The following is a 22,259-nucleotide window of genomic DNA, read 5'->3' on the forward strand; positions in this document are numbered from 1 at the left end:
GTTTTAATTCCCAAATATACAAAATATTCCACTGGAGAGCATCAATCTAGTTGTCTTATATCTGAGACTTATTTTTTGAGTAATTTATGGTCTCTGAGACCAAAAATGATCTCAGTTTTAGTCTGTCACGTCGAGTTTTTACGCTACATAGGAATCAAAGTGACCCATTCTCAAATTATTGGACATTTTTTAAAATATATATATATTACACTACAGTAAACAACAATCATTAAAATTTGCATGCACAATATATAACATTTTTTTTTTTTTTTTGTATTACTGATGAACACGGAATTGTTGTACATTCTCGATTGACCCTTTAACCCGCCCACGAAAACAGGAATTTCCAAAAAATGCTTTTTTTAGCACAGGGCTTCCCAGTTCACAATGCCATTCTGGTGGCCACGTACTTTCACCTGTGGGATGCCTTCCCCCAAACAAGACGAAACAAGGTTGAGTCTAAAAGGAGATAATCCCTTTTGAATCATGACAAGTGAAGTTTCAGTTCCGCCCACATTCCTTTCCCTTCTACGCTTCATTAGAGCCACGTGGAGTTGTGGAAGTTCAATCTATAGCTGTATTTTCTTGCAATGAAGAAAAGGTCTTTTAGAATTCTTAAGTTTTCCCCAAAATAAATTATTTTAGATCAGAAAAGATAGCTAATTTTTAAAAGTATTAACAATAGTAATAATAATAATTTTTTGTTGAACCATATTTTTATAAATTACAGTATATTTTTTCCGTTCAGAAACTATTAAGTTTCACCGCCTATACGAATAAAGCTTTTCTGGATCAAATATTTCTCCATAGATGCAATGTAACGGATCCTCACTTAATCAAATAATTTCACCGGATAATCAAATAATATATTGGTCAATTTTCGCAATTTTTTTTTCTGCGAAAAATTTTGTATGGTTAAAACAAAATTAAGCAAGCACATTATTTACTTTAAAATATGAAATATTTAATTTTTCGCCAACAACGGGCGAGAAAAACATGGTCAACATTTTCACATTCTATAAAAATATTTCCACTATTCCGTCTAATTTCTTTTGCTGTTACAATTACAAACAAGAGAGAGAGAGAAACTAGATAACGCTGACGACATTAAATTAACACAAAGAAATATAAACGTTACAGACGATAATACGATAAATATTTGATGTAAAACACGGCAGATGGGAAGAGGTTGGGAGTTAGGAAAAAAAAATCCCAAAAAAGGCATTGAGCAGTTCCACTATTATGCATTTTTTTCAAAATAATAATTTCGTGAAAATTTCTTCTAATCTAAGTTGTAAGGATTTTTTTCATAATTCTCATACGTACTTCTGATACATATTTTAGGACCGTATTCAGGCATTTATTTCGGGGAGGATTTTACCTAACCTATCTCTCGTTAAATTTATATTATCAATGAAGTTCGATTTAATTTGTTTATTTATTGATTTTTGCTACAATAGATTATTTAAAGGAGAGATGCTGCCTAGAGGACATTAATATGCTAATGTAAAAAATGACGTATCTCGTAAATGAAGGAAAGAAATCCAATTCGTTCACTATACTTCTTTTCTGATAAACTATTCAATGTCTTTATAAAAACTCAAAAGAATAGATTAGATGCGTGTACTTATATACGCGCATTCGAAGTGATGCTTCTTGAAGTCATATTTTTTAAGGAATAAGATACGTTAAATAATGGAAATGCGCTTTCAAATTTAAAGAATTTTAATCTTTTTGTCAGCGTGAGTCAAGTATTTAAAATTTGAAGGAAAATTTACTTCGCTGTATCGTTTCGTAAAAAAAGAATATTCGCAATAATTACATTATAAATAATAAATACTGAAGATAAAAGTCGTGAGTTTTCACTCTTATAATAACAATTGTGTATTTTTTTCAAGTGAGTGCGAAAATAAATAAATGAATGAAATATATAGTAATAACAAATTTTTTAGCAAAAAAACAATGAAAAGCATTTTTTGGAATGGCTTGAAAATTTTTGAAGGTGGTTTGAACCCTAAAAATCCACCCCGTACATACAGTACTGATATACTACTTAATGATTGTACTATTTACTGGCAGTGGCAGCTCATGCCTTGAAAAAGTGAGGGAGCCTGATAATGGACGCACTCGCACCCCCCCCCCCCCTTCCCGCATTTATACGCAGGAAAATACGGTACAATCCAGTTTTTCTTCTTCTTTTTTATTTAAAGCACTTTCGCACAAAAAAAATTAAAATAAATCAATGTTATAAATTACTGCCTGAAAAAAGGGAGGGGGCCCGGGTCCCCTCCCACGAGTCACCACTGTTTACTGGTATTCAATTACAAATGTTTTCAGTGAAGAGATCAGAAGTGTTTGTTCGTCTTAGGTGAGAATTTCACTTTTACGCACGTATTGTGAGCGAAATTTTAATGTAACTAAAAAGCAAACCAAATTAACGTACATAATACAGTGCCGACAAAAAAGTCTTTACATTTAGTTGGCAATTAAAACCTTTACATGCAAACTTTTTTTTATAATTTTACTTGGCATGCTTCGTAGTTATTTGGTCGAATACCGAATATTTGTCTAGATTTTGGCCGAATATTTGGTATTCGGCCAATTCACAAGGGAGCATGCCAAGTAAAGTCACGACAAGAAAAAGTTATGTAAAGTTTTTAATTGCTAACCAAATGTAAAGATTTTTTTTTGCCAGCACTGTGCAAACTATGTAGAATCTATTTTTATATTTTTGTGAAAGTATCTCTTATACCCACGGAGAAATAAGCATTTCTTTCAAAAATGCCAATTTTATTTTAAGGTTTTCGGTTCATAGCAGGCAGAGTTTTCCGTCAACTGTTACTAAACTTTCAGAATATTTGACAGCATACAAGATAAACATAATAATAAAATTTGAAATTAAAATATTGAAAATTAATAAATCTTTAAAAAATATTGAATATTTAAAGTACTTTTCCTATTTTTAAAAGTAAGCTGAATGGATTCGTTAGTTCAGATTGCTTTATTATCAAGGGTTTTTATTTATTTATTTATTTATTTTTTTTGCCTTCATCCTAATTGAACAACTGAATCAATTTCTGAACTTTTTTTGACTCTAAGCTGAGAAACATAGAAAACTGCCAAATTTTAATAATCTTTTCTTCTTAAAAGTATGAAAATTACAATTCTAGGAAATAGTGGTATTACTGTTTCCTAGAATTATAGTTGAAGGCTAGTGGTTGTAGCTTGGGGGAGGGGGGGGGGACTTTTAATTTTAATTTGAATCATGCATTGGTGTAAACGGATCTACTTAAACTATTGTTAAAAATAGTTACTGCCATGAAATGAAAATAGCTAAAAAACTGCTTTTTCATCTGTAGTATGAAATATATTATGTTAATAAATGTAAAATACTTAATACCCACAAAATTTAAAAGTTTTTTTTTTAAAAATCAAATAATAATAATAATAATAATATGATTTAAATAAAAAAAATCCGATTTAAATCAAAAAAAAAAAAAAAAATACGAACCCTGGATGTACCTTGTATTATCAAATTTAGAAAATCTCCGATCATAATTTGACGGGTGCGAATTTCTCCTTTTTTTCATACGAAGTTGCATGGCCGTTTTTATGTGTCAAATGCCAGTTAGATTTACTTGTTAATTCGAAAGTATTAGGGAAGTAATTTGAAACTTATGGCTGCAAAAGCAAGTATCTCAAAAAAAAAAAAAAAAAACTAGAAAACATTTATATCTGTAGCTACAAAAAGATTTGAGTTACAATAACGCTTCCTGTTTTATTTAAACCACTGGTAACCACCGTTTTTTAATCCAAGGGATTCTCATACAAAGATGAATTTCTCGGCCCGGAACACATACAAAAGCTAAATATTCTCTATTTTATTTTCTAGATACCATTTGAAAACACTCAATAGGAAAGAAATTTTCAAACCAAGAATTGTTTTTATCAACTATTTCAAGCTTTTTTAATTGATATGAAGTTTCCACCTGTTTTTTTAGAGTGCCGAATAAATAGAATCGGTTGTTTTGAAAGCTAACAAAATATACTTTTAGATTCGGGCCAGATTGATCAGCTTCGAGGGCCACATGTGGTTCGAGGACAGTAAGTTTGGCGCTACTTAAAAAAAATAGAGGGCCACTTTCAAACTCTGTATCTCATGACGTTGTTGCAATGAGAGAAAAAGCCGCATAAACGAAAAAACTGGAACTGGAGATACATACTTTTGTAGTTACACGTTACATTTTTATTCAGTGAAATCCCGTTACTACGAATAGCAATGCAACAAAATATCTGTTTCAGCGAAGTAAATGTTTATTCCTGATTTAATTGCCAGTACAAGGCGTAAATTCCATTACAATGAAACTCCCGTTATAACGAAGGAATTGCAGGGTCCTTTGAAGTTCCTTGTAACGGGATTTCATTGTAGTATAAGTTGACTTTTTACAAAACGCTTAGCAAAATAAAACATGCGTCTTGTTTTGCATAATGGCTTGAGCTGAAAACGGACAACCAAGTTAACTCTTCTGAATGTTTCACGAATTCACTTATTGGATTTTAAATAGTAAAACCTTGTCACACACAAAACCGAGCACTGCTCTACTCGTCAAGTGTTGCCAAAAACTATTATCAAGTCATGAATGAAATTACTGAATTTTAAGTGCTCCAAGATCAAAGTAACACCATCTTGCATTCTATGGCGCGACTTCCAGTCTTGCGAATAACGCTCTAACGTTATTCGATTATAGATTTTGGCTTTTATATGATGATGATTGCTATTAAACTTATTTCAAGAACTTTTTCCAATTAACATTAGTTACTTTTTTATATAGCTACTGATTTATTACGTCTATAGTTGACTGATATAGTCATAGTTGACTGTATGATATAAATTCCAATGATTTCATATTACATATTCAAATATAACTTCATCAAAGCTCCTAAAAATTAATAAAATAATCTAAAATAAAATGTTAGTTAGGATGTCTCCACCGAGATGTTCATTACAACTTCAATAGTAAGGTACAAATGAAAGGTTTTACAAGTGTCCTTTCTGAGTTAACAGAGCGTGTAGAAGGGAGAGATAAAGCAACGCCTCTCTCCCCGGGAGATCAGAGGGGAAAGGAAGAAGGAATTTCACGGCCTGGGCCTTTTGGAGGTAGCTTTTTCTCTGGCAGTTTTCTACGTGCAAGTCCGTCTTGCGGGCTTTTTAACAAAACGTGATATTACGTGCAAATACGTGAGTCGGTTAACTTACTTAATGTGCTGCTACTTTGATCATTTTTGGGATGTATTAGGAGTAATTTCCCCCCACCCCCACTCTCTTGCTTTATGAAATCTTTTCACCCATATGTGTATAATATGTATTGAGCATCAGGCCACTTAAAAAAAGTTTCCTTCTACAAATTGAGCATCCAGTTCAGTTTTGCCATGCAGTGGCACACACAGGAATTTCTCAAAGCTGGGGTCAAGAATGGAAGGTCTCTTATCATACTCCCACATGCATCCAAATATTTTTTTTTTTAAATCAATTTTCGGGAACAAAAAATATTTTTCAAAATATTAAACAATAACTTAGCATCAGTTAATAAAATTAATTTATGAATAACAATTAACAAATACTTAATTAAAATACCAGAAAGCACAAGAATGAATGTATTTACTTTCTCCTAGTTAAAAATAAAAACAGCAAAGCAAAATCATCATTCTAGAATAATTTAAGTTCACATTCAGTTCAAATTTGTTGGAGAAGATAGAGAGAAAATAAATTAATATTTTTTTCATTAATTAGATCTGTAGTTATTGTTACCTTTGCTTGGAATTATTTTACGTACTTCATACACATTATTATACTCAATTAGAAAAACTCAAGGCCATAGAGAGGTCCGTCCCCCCTGGACCCTCACCTTGTGTGTGCCACTGCTGCCGCATGTGCATTTTTAATTTTATGGTGGTGTTGCAGTCATAACATGTTGGATCTTTTGAAATGAAATTTAACTATACATAATTATTTTGTATAGATGTTAAACTTAATCAAGTTTAATTGTTCAAAGTTATTTAATTGTCATTTCAAAGTGCAACATGTTAGCACAGCAATACAACCATAAAACCAAAAATTAAAAATCAGCATTAAACTGGAGGTGCAAAAAAACATTTCCTTTGGTAGTTTGGTACTCACCATTTTTTTTTTTTTTTTGTTTTTTAAAATTTTCTTCTTGGTTTGAAAATGAATGCAACTTTAAGTCAGGAAAATTCAAATTAGGTTTATTTCAAATTAGGTTTAATAACAATAATCTCGTTTTTTCCCCTCATACATATAAACCTGAATGAAAAGCAGCCAATTTGTGCAGGGGTGAAAGTTGGAAAAATTCTGGAGACAGAAATTTTCAAAATAGAAAGCGGGCTTGTTCCAAATTTAATTTTTAAGTAAAGAAAAGGATTGAATACAGAGCTTCATACTTAAAAATTATGAAGCAAAAATGTTCCAAAATAAAAAATATAAATAAATGCACTGAAGAACTATGGTGCTTGCTAAAGAAATAAAATTATAACTACTGTCTGACCATCGATTACATGGAAAGGCTAATATCCAGTTTATAGGCGGAAATGGACGTATCTGTTAGTTTATAGGGATGTTAGTTTGTTTGTTTTACATGTGGACTTTGGCCTCTCTATTATATTTATTCCCAGTTTTCTAAAAATAAAAATTTGCTCACAGCAACATTTTTTAAATCTAAAGTATATTCGATCTATACTCTCACGGCAAAAATGAATTGATTTATTTATTCACAACAAAGTTTTGAGCTTGCAATTTTGCTTTTACATTCCTGAACGAAATGAAAATATTTTATTTTCTTTTTGTTGCTGCCATGATAACTATTTTTGTTTCCCCTTATTTTATTTTTGAGAATGCAATAAATGAAGAAGGCACTAGTGATATTATAAAACGCGTGTATCAAAACCCCATCATTATTTTCCATTCTCCCCTGCTTGATTCATTTGGATGCAATCGTCTTTACTTGGCAGATTGAAAAATTACATACAATCCGTGGTCAAACAGTAATTGTCTCACTTCAATGGGGAATAAAAATTTTTTTGTAAGGCATGGTAGTTTTTAATTATAACTCTACAAATCAGGTAAAAAAACTCACTTGTGTGAATTTTCTTCAGATTTTGACTCATACAGAGTATTTAGTGCTTTTTAACTTGTATCCTGTTCTGTCTCACTCTATTTCAAACGTGTTTAAAAGACTGAACACTTTCCTTTTTGTGTATCTCTATTTCTTTATCATTTTTAATAATATCAAATGAAAGTTCTGCTGTTTAATTGTTTGAGAATTCATAAATTCCAATAGCATTTTAGCCTGCTGCAATACATTATCTAAATCCTGTTAGTTCAAATCTATAAAACAGGTCAGTCATTATTCTATGTAACATTTATAGTTGATCCTTATTTATCTGAAACTCTATTTAACTACAATCTTGTTTTTACAATTTACCTCCTCAGTAAATTTTTTAGAACAGTACATAATTCTAGTTTTTTAAATGCTTTTTAATTAAAAAGCAATCAAATCTAAAAGTTAGTGCAATATAGTTACTTCAAATAGTAATTACTTTTAACAACATCTTTATGTTTAAAGTTAAAGAACAAAAAGTTATGTGAATATGTACTGTAAAATGGGGTGTTTTGGAATAGTGGGTGAATTGGAACAAAACTTCCCAATTACATAAATTCCTCATAAATTTATGTTGTAGTATCTTCAGCAGCCTTTTTTTTTTTTTTTTTTTTTGAAGAAATGTAATGTCATGAGGAGCTGAGAAATTAAGTTTCGTAATTCTGCCGGGTTGTGAGCATGAAACCAAAAAAAATATCATGTTTTCATCATCTGCAAAACTTAGTAAGTACAGAACTTTCTGTATTCTAAACCTAAGAATAGTATTTTATTATTAGGCACAGGTTTACACAATAGTGTACTTAGTCACAACTTGCGTATTTTCAAGCTGCGTCAAAAAAAAAATTATTTTTTGACTTAAGATTCACGTTGTGAATCAGAATACATTTTTTTTTGTTGCTCTGATTCTTCCCAGAGATTACTGCGGTGGTTTTTTCATCCATGTATCATTTTTATATCATATATGAAAATGTATATTGTAGGTGTACAACAAAAGAGTTTAGGTGGTATATGAACTCTTTGACAATAAAGATAAGTCAAAAACATAATAAAATATATTTAATTTAATACATACAAAATGGAAAATGACAGTTAAGTACCTTGAAAATGAAAAAAAAAAAAAATAAAACACGTGGAACATGTTATTTGAAATGAAATATAGTCCTCTAAAAAGACTACAAAAATTGCTATAAACATTTTGAACACAGAAGACCAGGCAATTTACAAATTTTTATAAAATATATCAGTATTCCTTAGCAGAAGGAGAAATTTTCCATTTTTAAGATATGTTGGAAACATTTTAAAATCCTGGATTGAACTATAGAAATTAATGTAAACAAGATACGAATATTTTTTTACAAGTGGCAACTGGACAAGCAATGAGACAATTTAAAAAATAAAAATTCAATACAATGTTTTCAATCCAAGCACAAATACTGTGTATAAAAATAAAATTTGATTTGATTACTACATCAAAATGGCATCATCACTTTCATGTATTCATTTAACTTGCTGTTAATCAAAAATTATCCTAAGATCCCCATATTCACCAGACAACTTGACTTTTGGTCGATCAGCCAATTGAACCTTTAACTAATAAACCGGCTTAAACTGTGGTTTAGGTGTCTGACCCATTTTCAACTTAGTCTGGTGAATATTGGTGTGGTCATTAAATTGTGTGTGCCTGCATTAATTATTTTGACAGACTCGTTTTATTCAGTGCAGAAAATGTTCTTTTAAATGTCTTCAACTTTAAAATACACTAGATCAGGGATCAGCAAATAATTTTAGTTGGGGTCTGGATCCTCTTGAAAATTTTTCGAGGTGCGGGAACAAATATTATATTCCACATTAATCGTTAAGCACTATAATTAGTCCCACAATTAAATCTAAAATTCTAAGAAAATTGACAAAGGTGGTATTTAAAGGTATTGTTGCCTACATAAAAATGTTTTTTAAATAATTTATTTGTGTAATTTATATTTTTAAAACATTTTTGGCAGTCCAGTGTTTTTGACCTTCCGCGGTTTGAACTTAGACTGCGTTCCGCCAGCTGCAGACCACAGAACTAGATCATAAATCTTTATTCATTGCACACTTAAAATAATGACAAATATTTCAGTGCCTGAGAAGTGAAGGACGTTAAGTCACTTGAAATAACCATATCAGATCTGTATGTAAATAAACCTCTCATATAAGCAAAAATTATCTTCACACTGGTACTTAAATTTAGTGCTCTTGTTGAGCTGTTAGGTATTTGCTTGTAATTAATCCTTCACCAGCTAACCCATTCTAGTTTTCCAAACATTCCAAAAAATAAATAATATATTTCCAAAAAAAATTAACTTCTGAATTTTCTTAAGTACCTAACAATATTTTATTTTTTAATGTAATATTCTTATAAAATATAAATATAGTTGTGAAAATTCTTATTGAATATTAATTTTTATTCACTAAAGTACAAGATTTTTAGTACTATGGTTTTTGTTGGAAGATTTTCTTGGTTATTATCTTACAGAGTTGTAAACAGCAAGTTAAAACATGTTCATTAAGCAGAAGTATATTTCTAAAATATGCTCATTATGTTTACGTAGCACTAAAATACCGGGTTTGTTGGGTGATAATAATAGCCTCCTCATTGAACAAATCTCATAATAGTTATAAATTTTTTCATCTTTAAAAACATTGAGAAATTTAGCACTGCTGAAATTTTGATATATTCCAGCCATTTTATTAATTTTAAATATTAACATGCATTTTATAATTTATTGATCACAAGAGTTTTAATACAGCATTATTTTTTTTTTTTGACAAGATTATTGTAAAATTTTCATTATTTATTCAATAAATACAAAAGAACTTTGGCACTTTTTTCCCCCAAGTTAGTCATCTTGCTAGTAAGTAATTAAAACAAAATAGATTGAGAGAAAAAATGTTGGAGTAAATTTGACTAAAAATTGTTTTTAATAGAAATATTAAACATTATATTAAAATATCTCTAATTACATATATATATCTGTACACTATTTACAATATTAGTGTTCAAGATTTTGGCTTATTTTTTATTCTGTATTAAAAATTAAATAGTTTCAAGTGCATTGCACTAAATTTAATTTAACAATTGTTTTTTCAAATTTAGACACATAACACAAAGTAAACTAGCCCTGAGATTATAAAAATCAGTGCTATTGTATTTGTTAAAAAGATAACTATAAAAAATAAATAGAATAGTATTAAATTAAGTATTTTCTCTTCATCAATTATTACAGTTACAAAAAAGTCAAACTAGAATTTTGTATTAAAATAACTTTCAAGAAAGAGAAATGTCAGAAAACTGATTTTTGTATAAGTAAGAAGCTATGTTAATGTTACACATATATATATTTGAAATATAACACCTCAAAATTAGATAACAAATAACTGACTGAATGCAAATAACAAAGAACTTTCAGAAATCTTGATACTTTAGAAATTGGCAGTGATATTGCATTTTGAAAGTTTGTTGTTTTTTACTAAATTGTACCATTTTACGAACATGGCACCAATGCAATGGCAGGTAATGGGTCAAAACTCAACAAAATGATGATAATGGTGATGAACATGTTCATGAAGATGGTGGTGTTCGTGCCTTTCAACAAGTGGTCCTTGAGCAGATTTTGGAGACACACTGTTTGACGAAAAACGTTTATTAGATTCTGATTTGGAATTAAAATGTTCACGAGCAATCCAGTTAGCAACTTGTTGCATGGCTCTTTCTTTTTCTTTGTCACGGTGTCTATGGCGGTAATGATGTCCTGGAGAGGATGGCAAATGGTTGGAAAGTTTTTGACTTTCCAAAATTGAAGACCAGTTTGGATTATTTCTTGGCTTCAATTTGGGAGAATACAGTCCACCAGGGTTTGTCAAATCGTTCTCATACAAATCATATGATTTTGATCGCCGATGTTGTGGTCTTTCCCAGTCAAATTTAGCATCTGGGTCTAGATCACATAAGTCAAAGTTTAGATTTAACAGATCATCTTGTGGATCAGGGTTTATTTTAGTCCTGTACATACGTGGCGTACCCTCTCCTTCTACGTTTTGTTTCGGATAAGATGGCTTCTTCACAGGAGTGCTATGATTGTCTCGAGTTCTATGAGATTTTGAACAAACATGAGTTCGATCTAAAATGCGATATGGGCAGATGTACTTGGGGTCCATTCGATGACTATAAGATGCATCCATTGTTGGTTTAGTTTGTGAGGCATCGTGTTTAGGACTTTCTATGCCTGCCAAATCAAGGTAATGGTTCCTACGATCACGACACTCTGGGACATGATCACGGTTCGTAGGATGTTTGTGATGCTGATGATCCTCAGGTACACTTTGAGCAATATCTGCTTGCTTATGCCTAAAAATAAATTCAATCAAATAATTATTCAAAAGTTGGAAACAAATAAAAAAAAAGAGATTAAATACATTTTTATAAGGAACTCGTAATTTCTAGTACTATCATTGTTCATGCTCTAATGCAGTGGTTCTCAACCTTTTCACTAATGAGATCCACTTGATACCCTTCCGAATCCACCTATGATTTAAATAATATTTTCACTACAATTGTAATTGGTGAAATGAAATAAATACGTAAGTTCTCTCAAATGAACCTTATTACAACTATAAAAATTATATGGATTAATTTTCACAAACTGTTCATGGACTACGTGAAATGACCACAGGTTAAGCAAGACTGCCCTAAGGGGAAAAATCTTGTACATCTAAAAATATTCAGTAAATTACCGCCCATTAGCCAGGGCTAAAGCAGAAGTACGTGAAATACACCCCCAGCTCAGTCATTTCCAGCCGAGGACTGCAGTTTCGTGCTTATTAGCACTCATCAGCCCGGCATAGGAAAGTGACTGAGCTGGAGATGGAAAACCTCTTAAAGAAGCCAAGAGTGCAAAACAAACTGGTAGCCTGGCTAATGGGCGGTAATTTACTGAATATACCTTGCCTCGCATTCAATCTTCGAGTTGAACCGAACCATTGCTTTGGTCACTCGTTTGGTCTGCTAATTCTATATTAGCTACCAGTTTGTTTCGCACTCTTGGCTTCTTTAAGAGGTTTTCCATCTCCAGCTCAGTCACTTTCCTACGCCAGGCTGATGAGTGCTAATAAGCACGAAACTGCAGTCCTCGGCTGGAAATGACTGAGCTGGCGGTGTATTTCACATACATCTAAAAATGTTTATATAACTGTCTAAGTGATTTCTGATATAATTGAAACAATCTATTTTGCTATTAACTAGTCTGAACTCCCATGCAGTTGATTGTTTTGCCCCATCTCAACTTAGGCCTGACTACTATGATCAAGATTGCATTTTTTCTTAAAATATTTGAGGAATAGTTTTTCAATTTACCATTTGTATTTAAAACTAGAAATCACACTGAGTTAATGTAATTTACAAACAGGTAAATTTTAACTGCAAATATATTGTACTCATATTCCAATTTATACTTATCAATCGTGTTTTAAAACATCACGATAGCATGAAACATAATAAAAATATATATATAATTGTTGAAAAAAACTAATTTGGATTATAATTATTTATTAAGTTTTTGTAATTGCACTATTTATTACAGGATGAAATGCATATCACATGCTTTCAAGGGATATTCTTTCTTTAAAAAAAAAATGTCAAGACAGATTTAAGTATTAATGAAATCAAAATGAAAAGGCCAGTTTATTTTTTTTTTTTCTTTTGAATTAGTTGGCAGGACAAAGTTTTAGTAACGTTATTTTCTCTTTTTTCTAAAAATATGAAAAACGCTTTAATATGAGTTTTTAATGAAATAAAATTTTAAATATACACAATTTTCAATGTATGTGACCATACAAGGAAGGAAAAGGGAAAGGTCCAAAATATCTTCTGTCTTGGCTATATCTTACAATGGGCCCCTGATGGGTTCTTTTATCCACAACTACTTTTTTCTGTTTTCATGTAAAAACTTGAAGTTAGTTCCGGTCCGAATTATTATAGAAATTTATTTGTACATAAAAGTAGACATATAATTATAATTTTGAATGCGAAATCAAGTTTATCTTAATTAAAAATGTACCATGCCAATTAATAAGCTGAGTATTCAAATCTGAAAGTTTGATCATAGTTTAGTTTTGAAAGTGATGGGGCAATTGCCCCCCCCCCCTTTCCCCCATACGAGCCACGTATGAGTTCCATTAACAGATAAACTGTTGTAGATAGCAGCAAATAATGTCAATATCATTACATAATTTTAAAAGTGAGCCATCATTCAAAAGAATGAGATCAATGTAAACCAATTACAACCTAGAGTGGGAAAAAGGAGTATGTCCATATTAGCCTAAGCTTTTCTTGATTTGGCTTTCATGCCGGAGCCTAGCAAAATTTTGAGCATTTCAAGAGATACACTTGAATTAAAAGTCACAAGTGATATTTGGATGTTTTAGCTTTAAATGAAAACATTTAAGGACATCTTTAGGACTTTGTTAATGTGACTACTATAACTCAAATGAGGATGCATCACCTTGGTCGTTGTAACACCGAAAGGTTTACTTTGGGAAAAGATATATATATCATAAACTGAATTTAGTCACATTTCTTATTGTTGTTCCAAAGTACTTAATTATTTTTAAAAACTACATTATGAGCAAAAAGAGGCATTTTACCTATTATCACTGGCATTCATTTGCATAGCAATTCTTTCCCTGAGGCTATTTTTCAGTTCATGTTTATGCCGATTCAGTCTCGCAGCACGCATCTTTGGCGAAGGCATGGCCCTCACATCAGAGGTGGACATTCGCACTAGTTGAGGAGATCTTGTTGCAGATGGACTGGAATACTTGGGCGGTTTTTCTGAATGAGAAGATGGCAAGTAAGTTGACGTGGTGTTTGCACTTTGAGCACTGCAACAGTCGTTCATCTTGGACGGCGCGGGTATCTTGGGTGGTTCCGCGGGCCACTCGGGTTCGGCGGTCGGATCCTTCGTGTCTACATCCTTGCTGCTGTCAGGAGATATGGCGAGTTTTACTTTGATGGTTCGGCTTCCAGACGGAGGGATTTTCAGAGTCTTATTTAGTGCATCACAAATGGAGCGGACAACGACTTTTTCGACATCCTAAAAGAAAAAAATTCAGTTTAAAACAGTTGCAGCATTTATGAACACAATGTAACAAGTATTATTTTCTTTAAATTAAAATCAGTTCTCCTATTTATACCTAATATACATAAATATTAGGAAGGGGGTCACTGTCTTATGGTGAAAAAATCAGTAACATTTTTTTAACCATAAGACAGTGACTCACCCTAAAATTTATATTGCTTTGAAAAATTAAGATACATGTTAATAAAGGCATTGTTAAACAATGACTGTGATCAACAATGAACTTTTAATTCAATGGCACATGTACATTTTAGCATGAAATTTGCTAAAAAAAACAATTACAGTATAACTTTAATTTAACCAATACCGGATTTAACTATTTCCCCAATTTAATGATACATTTCACTCGTCTGGATTTGACTGCATTCAATGTCTATGCTCCTCGATTTAACGATTTCCTTGATTTAACGATAACTTTTTTCTGTCCCTTGACAATCGTTAAATCGAGGTTATACTGTATAGTTCATGTTCTAATTACTTTGGAACACTGGAACAAATTTTATCCAGGGTTGGGTTTTGGACTGTCCAAAACTGGTTTAGGACAGGACAGGTGGTTTTTACCGTCTAAAACTGTCTAAAAGTGTCCAAAACTGTCTTAAACTGTCCAAAACTATGCTGAAGCTAAAGGGGTGTAATCTAATCAATCCGTATTTACTGCAATGTTTGTAATGCATAAATACTGACATTATTGAGGCTTAATTAATGAGTATTTTATAATATTTTCTCCATTATTTGTCATTAAAAAAATATTTTATTTAAAAAATTGGCAATAATATTACTAAAAACTTCCTTATATGTAACAGTTGGTAGAGTTATGAGAGGAAATTCAAAACACTACCAAGACAGCTAATTTTAGTTCCATTTATAACTCAAAGGAATGTTCTTAAATATGCAATATTTAGGTGCCAAAAAAAAAAAAAAAGCTTTATTTTTTAAATGGTTTTTTGAAAATAAATTTTACATGATGTTTTAACGAAAATTGTTTTTCAAATCATAGATTACAGAACAAGAAATCAACGATTAAACACTTCTATAACTTGTGCTATTCTTTTCTTTGTTCATATTTTTAATATAGTTTCATTCTGTAACTACAAACAATTGTAATTTATTGCATTTAAGTCAATTATTGCACTATATTTTGAACACTTCTGCATACAAAATGAAATTTTTAATGAAGAATTTAATTTCTACATAACTAGATTAAAATTCGCTACATAAATAACTTACATATGTATTTATACTTGAATGTTCACATTGAATAAATATTAAATAGTCAAAAATAATGATTTTTACACTTTTTTTCTGTTTTTTATTGTTTTCTACAAAATATAGTTTCTCAAAAAATAGTTTTGGACGCTTTCGGACTCAAGGGTTTTGAACAGAATGGTAAAAACCTTGCTAACCCTGCTTTCATTTGCACACATGCATAAACATAGGGACATTTGTTTACTATTATCAAAATAATAATAATAATAATAATAATAAACTAATGCATACAAATTGAAATTTTAATCAAGAATTCTACTTCTTATGTGACTAGATTAAAATCAGCTGCATAAAAAAATTCAATGTTCTCCATTGAATAAATGTTCAATATAAAACATTACTTTGATAAATTTTATTCTGTTTTTGATGTTTTCTCACAGAATACAATTTTTCTAAAAATATAGTTTTGGACACTTTCGGACAGTTTTGGACACAAGGGTTTTGGACAGGACGGTAAAAACCAGGGTTTTTACCGTGGTTTTTACCGTAGTGTCCAAAACCTTGCCAACCCTGATTTTATCTGATGCAGAAAAAATGGGGGTTTATCCAAATATTTAATTCTAATTTGAGTCGACCTTTTTTGTCTACATATTACAGGATTTGTGCAAAAATGTTGATTAATGTTGAAATAAACTAATAATTATAAAAAAATAATTTGATTAAAGATTATTGCATTGTGTGTGGGTCTGAGGTCACATGGCAAATTTCAAAAGAATCCAATTACAGGAAGTGGGTGAAAATTGAAATGCAAGATTTAAACAAGATAGATATTGAGAGTATGAACTAATAGTATTAATTGAAAAATAGTTTTTAATATCAAATGTAATTTCATCCATAGCAAGTCCAGGATTTTCCCCCTGAGAGGAGGGGAGATGGAGTTCATAAAAATTGTGAGGTCATAGAGCCTTCAAAAAAATTTGATTGTTTATCCCAGTAAAATTCAAATTTAACTGGAATAAACAAAAGTGCTTCTTTAAAATTCATTTAAAAAAGGACAAAAATACGTGAAAGGAAAAGCCATTGAGATTGTGTTTAAAGTCTTGAATTCTCCAAGGAGAAACAATATTTGAGATAATTCAATAAAATCACAATGAAATGACTAAAAATAAAATGCTTTTGATCTTGCCAATGCTACAAGTACTAGTCAAATGTTTGTGAAACCTAGAATTTTCCTAACCTAAAAAGTAAGTAAGTAATGAAGTCAGAAAGTTATGTTGATACATAAAAGAAAAAAGAAGGTTTTTAAAAAAAGTGATTATTGAAAAAGAATCAATTCTGTTTTAGCCCAGGGGGACTGTAACTCCTACGTTTTGGATATGTTACTGTTTCTAAGGGAGCAACTTTTGACATAATGTTGGCAAATGTATATTGTGATATTATCCTAGTAACAAGCTAATATCTATCCAAAAACTATCTTTGAATTTAAAGCTTAAGCCTCTTTAAATTTTTCTTACAATGCTCCACTGACTCACTTCTGTGTAAATAAAATAATGGAAGAAGAATTACGTAAAATAAAGCGTAAGGAATGTTCTTCCTTTTGAGCTGAAAGTAATACACTGGATTAATCTATACAATTAAAACCTGCGTGTGTCTGTAACCCTATCTCTTCTAAACTGGCAATGTCTACCAGTTACAATTCAACACTCATCTACATATTGGCATGAAATTAGTTAAAAACTATTACAATTCACTTTCTAATTACATTGGAAAAAGTTTTATCTGATACAAAAAAAAAACAGGGATTTCTATGGAAATGTTTAATTAAGAGCCTTCTAGTAGTGTAATTTTCATCTGAACAGCAGTTCAGGGGAGAATGATATTGGCATGTTGCTGTTACTACATGCAATACACAGACAGCCCAGTCATGACATCCAGGGATTGCAGTTTTGTCCTTGTAGCCAATAACCAAGCTCAAGGCAGATGTCAGCCCCCCCCCCCCCCAAGTGCTAAATGTTGCAATGACCTCCCCCCCCCCCAAAAAAAAGCAAGAGCCCTCCAAGTGGGAAAAATACCGTTCAAATCACCCCCCCCCCCTTAAACTTTAATGGCGCAGTCTGTGCCATGACCCCCCCCAGGTGTGCACCCCTGCAGATGTCCTCTCAGTGAAGCTGAGATAACTCATCCTTAGTGTAGAATGACAGTAACGTAATTTTGTAAGTTGTTTAAAGTTTTTAAAACAAGTTACAAGTAAACTTTCATAAAAGTTGATGCTTAGTGCAATTGCAAAACCTGCTCTTTGAGTCAAAATTCATGTTTTGCAGAAGTTTTTACAAAATCTTCATTTACTCTTAAACTAGATATGATAGGCAATACGATGACTGACATATGATAAGCATGAAATGCAATCAGTAATTCAATCCATCTACAGTATAACTTTGATTTAATGATTTTCTCAATTTAATGATACAGTTCACTGGTCCGGATTTGAATGTATTAAGTTCTATGCTCCTCAATTTAACAAGATCTGACATATGATAAGCATAAAATGCAATCAAAATTCAATCCATCTACAATATAACTTTGATTTAATGATTTTCTCAATTTAATGATACAGTTCACTGGTCCGGATTTGACTGTATTAAGTGTCTATGCTCCTCAATTCAATGATATCCTTGATTTTACGATAACTTTTTCCAGTGCCTTCACAATCGTTAAATCGGGGTTATACTGTAGTTGTTTTGAATCACTACATTTTTAATGCACATTAAAATTATGTTTGGGCATCATTTTATATATTTTTCTCCTTTCAAAAAATGTATTTAATTTTAATTTTTTTTATTTATTGTTTAACGTACATTTACCTGTTTGTTGGCTTTATCACATGTATCAAAATCGTAAAGGGTGAAAGAAAACTCTTGCTTCTCTTGGCCATCAATAGATACGCTACATGTAACTTCCTAAATTAAAAAATGTTGCATGTTTATTTAAATTGTTAAGACAATTGCATTTTATTTGAAAGATATGATTATAAGTTTTAAAAAAGAGAACTATCAATGTATGTCAGTAACTTGTTTCAAATGAAACCAGATAAAAATATTTCTAGAGGAAACAAAGTGTCACATTGAAGGATTAATAAATACCTGATTAATTTTATGAAAAGCAGTTTTAAACTAAAGCTATAAAATACTTTAATCTAAACCTGCAGTAAAAAGTACCTATTCATCGAATAATTAAATTTCTAAAAAAATGTGCAATTATTGAAGGAAATAATTTTAAAAAGTTACAACATTCTACTTGAAAGTAATGTTAAAAAATTGATTAAAACAAAAGAGCGATTCACATTCATAGTACCAGAAATAGTAAGATAAAAATATAAAGTATCTGCGGACATAACTCAAAACTATCTGCAAGTATGAAAATCAATATACAGTAGGTAAGCAAAATTTTGAATAAGAATGCCTTTTGCTTTTGATCATGTGTCCGCAAAAACAAGAGATGAATTTTTTTAATTTATTTACCTTTTCATTGCTTAATATGGATATAAATTCACAATTATCAGGCGATCACATATCTACTCATATAACAGGCTAGAATAGCAAAATATTTTACTTTCAAATTTCTAGGCACCAGCACTGAAAAACTATTGTGCATAGGGCACATTATTTGTTAAACCCTGGCATGGGTGCCCATATGCAAAACTGTAGGGAGGGGGGGGACTCAGATATTTTAACCATGGTTTAGCAGGATATTTTCCCCATGGAAACAGATTTCAGGACAAATTAGAGTCATTAAAATTTGACATTTTTAATTACTTATTTATTAATGGCTGGAGAACAAATGTTTTTACATTTTTGCAAAGAAAAAGTACTAAAAGCAAGGAAGTTGTAATTTCTAAGGGGGGGGGGCTCAAGCCCCCCTATATGGGCGCCCTTGAACCCTGGCTATGTTTAGTTTAACTAATAATGGTGAGTAAAATACTTGCCATATTGTCTTGCTTTTCACTCTTTTCTTCATCAGCTTTTTCTAAAGTTTCTCTATTTTCATATAAAGGATCAGGTTTTTCAGAATCTTGTGGAAGTTTAACTAAAAAGAAGAAAAATAAAGCAAAATATATTTTTCATGCATTCACACATTAGAAGAATCCACAGAAATAATTTTTAAAAAGTCTACAGAAAACAAGGTTTTTATTGCTAATGTTAAATTGCATTTTTTCTAGGCATATCCACTGAATTTAATTTTCAATTCAAAATTAACTTTTATTGGGGCATGGCATATAATTGAAAAACCATTTAAAAAAGACATAAAAAGGGTAAAAGCAAACATATAACTACAGCAAACCACACCATCAGTGGCGCAGCGAGGAGGGGGGTGAAAGCACCCCCCAGGGGCATTGGTTTTAACATAAATGCATATTATAATACAGTAGTTTATGCATATGAAAGGGCTGTTTTGATCCCAAAAAAAAAAAAAAAAAACATTCGGAAGGTATTTTTGATCAAAAAAACTCCTCCAGAAGGTATTTCTGGCTGAGCTTGTGTACAGCATAAAAACAAGACTACTCGCATTAGTTGAAATTTCATTTATAAAGATTAAAAACTTTAACCCCCCCCCCCCCCCATCACAAAGTGTCACTTAACTTTTCCCTCCCCGTTGTCATGCTGTTTTACGCTAGCATATTGTAACAAGAAATGCGTGATGTCACACTTCTAGTTCCCCCTCCCTCTCCCTCGTCACAATTTAACGCCCCCCCCCCCCCCCGCTCCCCCAAAGGACGTGACATCATTTGTAGACGACCATTCAGATGAATTATTATAAAAAAAAATCTGTTCTGGCATATCTCATACAGATTCGGTCAATCAAAGCACCAAAAGGGTGTGGTTCCTGCTAGATATAATTAAACCAGCACACTATGAAAACGTATTTCGTGGAATTCTATTGTTTGTGGAAACAAAAAGAAGTTCAACAAAAAAACGAAAGGCGAGCAACCACACCATATGTTCAACATCACATCCAGAAGAAGAGACGAGAAACAGAGAATCAAAAAATAAAACACAGATCTTTTTCACTCCAACGTTTCCGGTGCGATTTCAAAGAGCGAAACAACATTCCGACAACATAAGGTACTACTTTCATGTCCCAACCCCGTGACCCCTCCTCGAAGCGAGGGGGGGGGGGGATTAAGGTAAGCTACGGCGTTTCTCGGAAAAAAGCACGGCCTATTACTTTTCCAGGAAGGAGGGGGAGCAGAGGGCTCTTCGCTCTTCTGGGGATGTTTTCTGACCCACGCCGACATAAACGCATCGAAATGCATTCTCGAAAAATATTTACGGCCATCGGTTCCTTTTTTCTCCTGCACAGAGAAGATTGCCGGTTATAGAGGGATTGGGAGTGATTTGTGTGATGGGGTACAACTCTTATTGCCGGACCGTGGTTAAACTGAAGCAGAGCAAATGCAAAGGAATGTTGCTGGATTGTAGCTCCGAGCTTGTATTTTCTTTTTAGATTTTAGTGTCAATAGGATGAGAGCCATTACAGTCACGTCCATCAATGTAACACGCGTAACAGGGCCGCCCCGAACTTAAAATTTTGAAAGGGCAGAAACTCAATTTGCTGAATAGAACTCCAAATTTTGCCGAATAATGATAATTTAGCCGATGGAAATCCTAATTTCGCCGAATGATGATAATTTTCTAGAGTGGAACTCCAAATTTGGCTGAATGATAACAATTTTGCCGAATAGAACTCCATATTTTGCCAAATTATGATAATTTTGTCGAATCGTCAGACAAAATTTGCCGAATAAGGACATTTTTGGAAGGTCACAGTGACCTCCCATCGGAACCCTGACGAGTAATCGTAAAAGTTGATAAGAAACCTAAGTGGATAAAAGCAGAATAGCATATTAAACTGTTCTCGTGTTGGTGGATAACGTAAGCAGATTGTTGTTTAAAAGTAATTTACTCTTCTTAAGTTGTGAGTACATTTTCAGCAACAGCAAGCCTTACAAAAAAATAAATAACATTGTTCTATTACGTTTTTAACGAGTTAAAATTATCTACAATTTTATAGACATTAACTAATTAAACTAATTACTGAGAACTTCAAAATATATTTTATTAATTGCTACTGCCCCCCCCCCCCCCCTCCAAAGCCCTGCCCTCATTTTTGCATAACTCCACTGCGCCCTCCTTGGACACTGACAAAAACTTTCAGGAAGTTTTGACAAAACCTCATCACAAAAGATTTTTTTTTTTTGACCTTGAAACGTATGTCCCTCATTTCCCTTATAATTTGATTTGAATATAAATATGAATGTTATATGATTTTAACATGATCTTAGATTCTTAGTAACTATTTAAAAAATAATTACAATAGTAACAAAAAGAAAATAAATTGAGAAATATGTGGGTTTTATATGCATACAGTATACAGAAGAGGAAACTTTTCTACAGCAAAATTTCTATTAAAAAGTGCTCTTTTGATTGAATTAAAGTGCCCTTTCATTGGGAAGTACCTTACCCTTAATTGGTCTGGGGGAAACACTAATTATGAACATATTCCATAACTGAGGCGCAAACATATTGAAACATTCTTGTAGATTAACCCAATTTTAAAGACATGATTGGATGAAAAACACTTGAGTCCATCGTTTCTTATATCCACCAAAATTTGATATGAACTTAAAATCTGAATTTTCTCAGTT

At 31.8% G+C, this 22,259-nt stretch overlaps 1 protein-coding gene across 1 annotated transcript in view; it reads right to left on the reverse strand.

The window, feature by feature from the left end:
• Positions 1-10,736: 10,736 nt before the first annotated feature.
• Positions 10,737-22,259, reverse strand: part of LOC129221295 (protein naked cuticle homolog 1-like) — a 40,028-nt gene continuing 28,505 nt past the window's right edge. The window contains exons 3-6 of the mRNA XM_054855753.1: positions 19,539-19,639; positions 18,418-18,513; positions 13,857-14,305; positions 10,737-11,562 (exon numbers count right to left, since the gene is read on the reverse strand). Of these exons, the coding sequence (XP_054711728.1) occupies positions 10,737-11,562; positions 13,857-14,305; positions 18,418-18,513; positions 19,539-19,639 (1,472 nt within the window). The remainder of the gene's footprint in view (positions 11,563-13,856; positions 14,306-18,417; positions 18,514-19,538; positions 19,640-22,259) is intronic.

This window comes from Uloborus diversus, chromosome 4 (assembly GCF_026930045.1).
Source record: "Uloborus diversus isolate 005 chromosome 4, Udiv.v.3.1, whole genome shotgun sequence".
NCBI lineage: Eukaryota > Metazoa > Arthropoda > Arachnida > Araneae > Uloboridae > Uloborus > Uloborus diversus.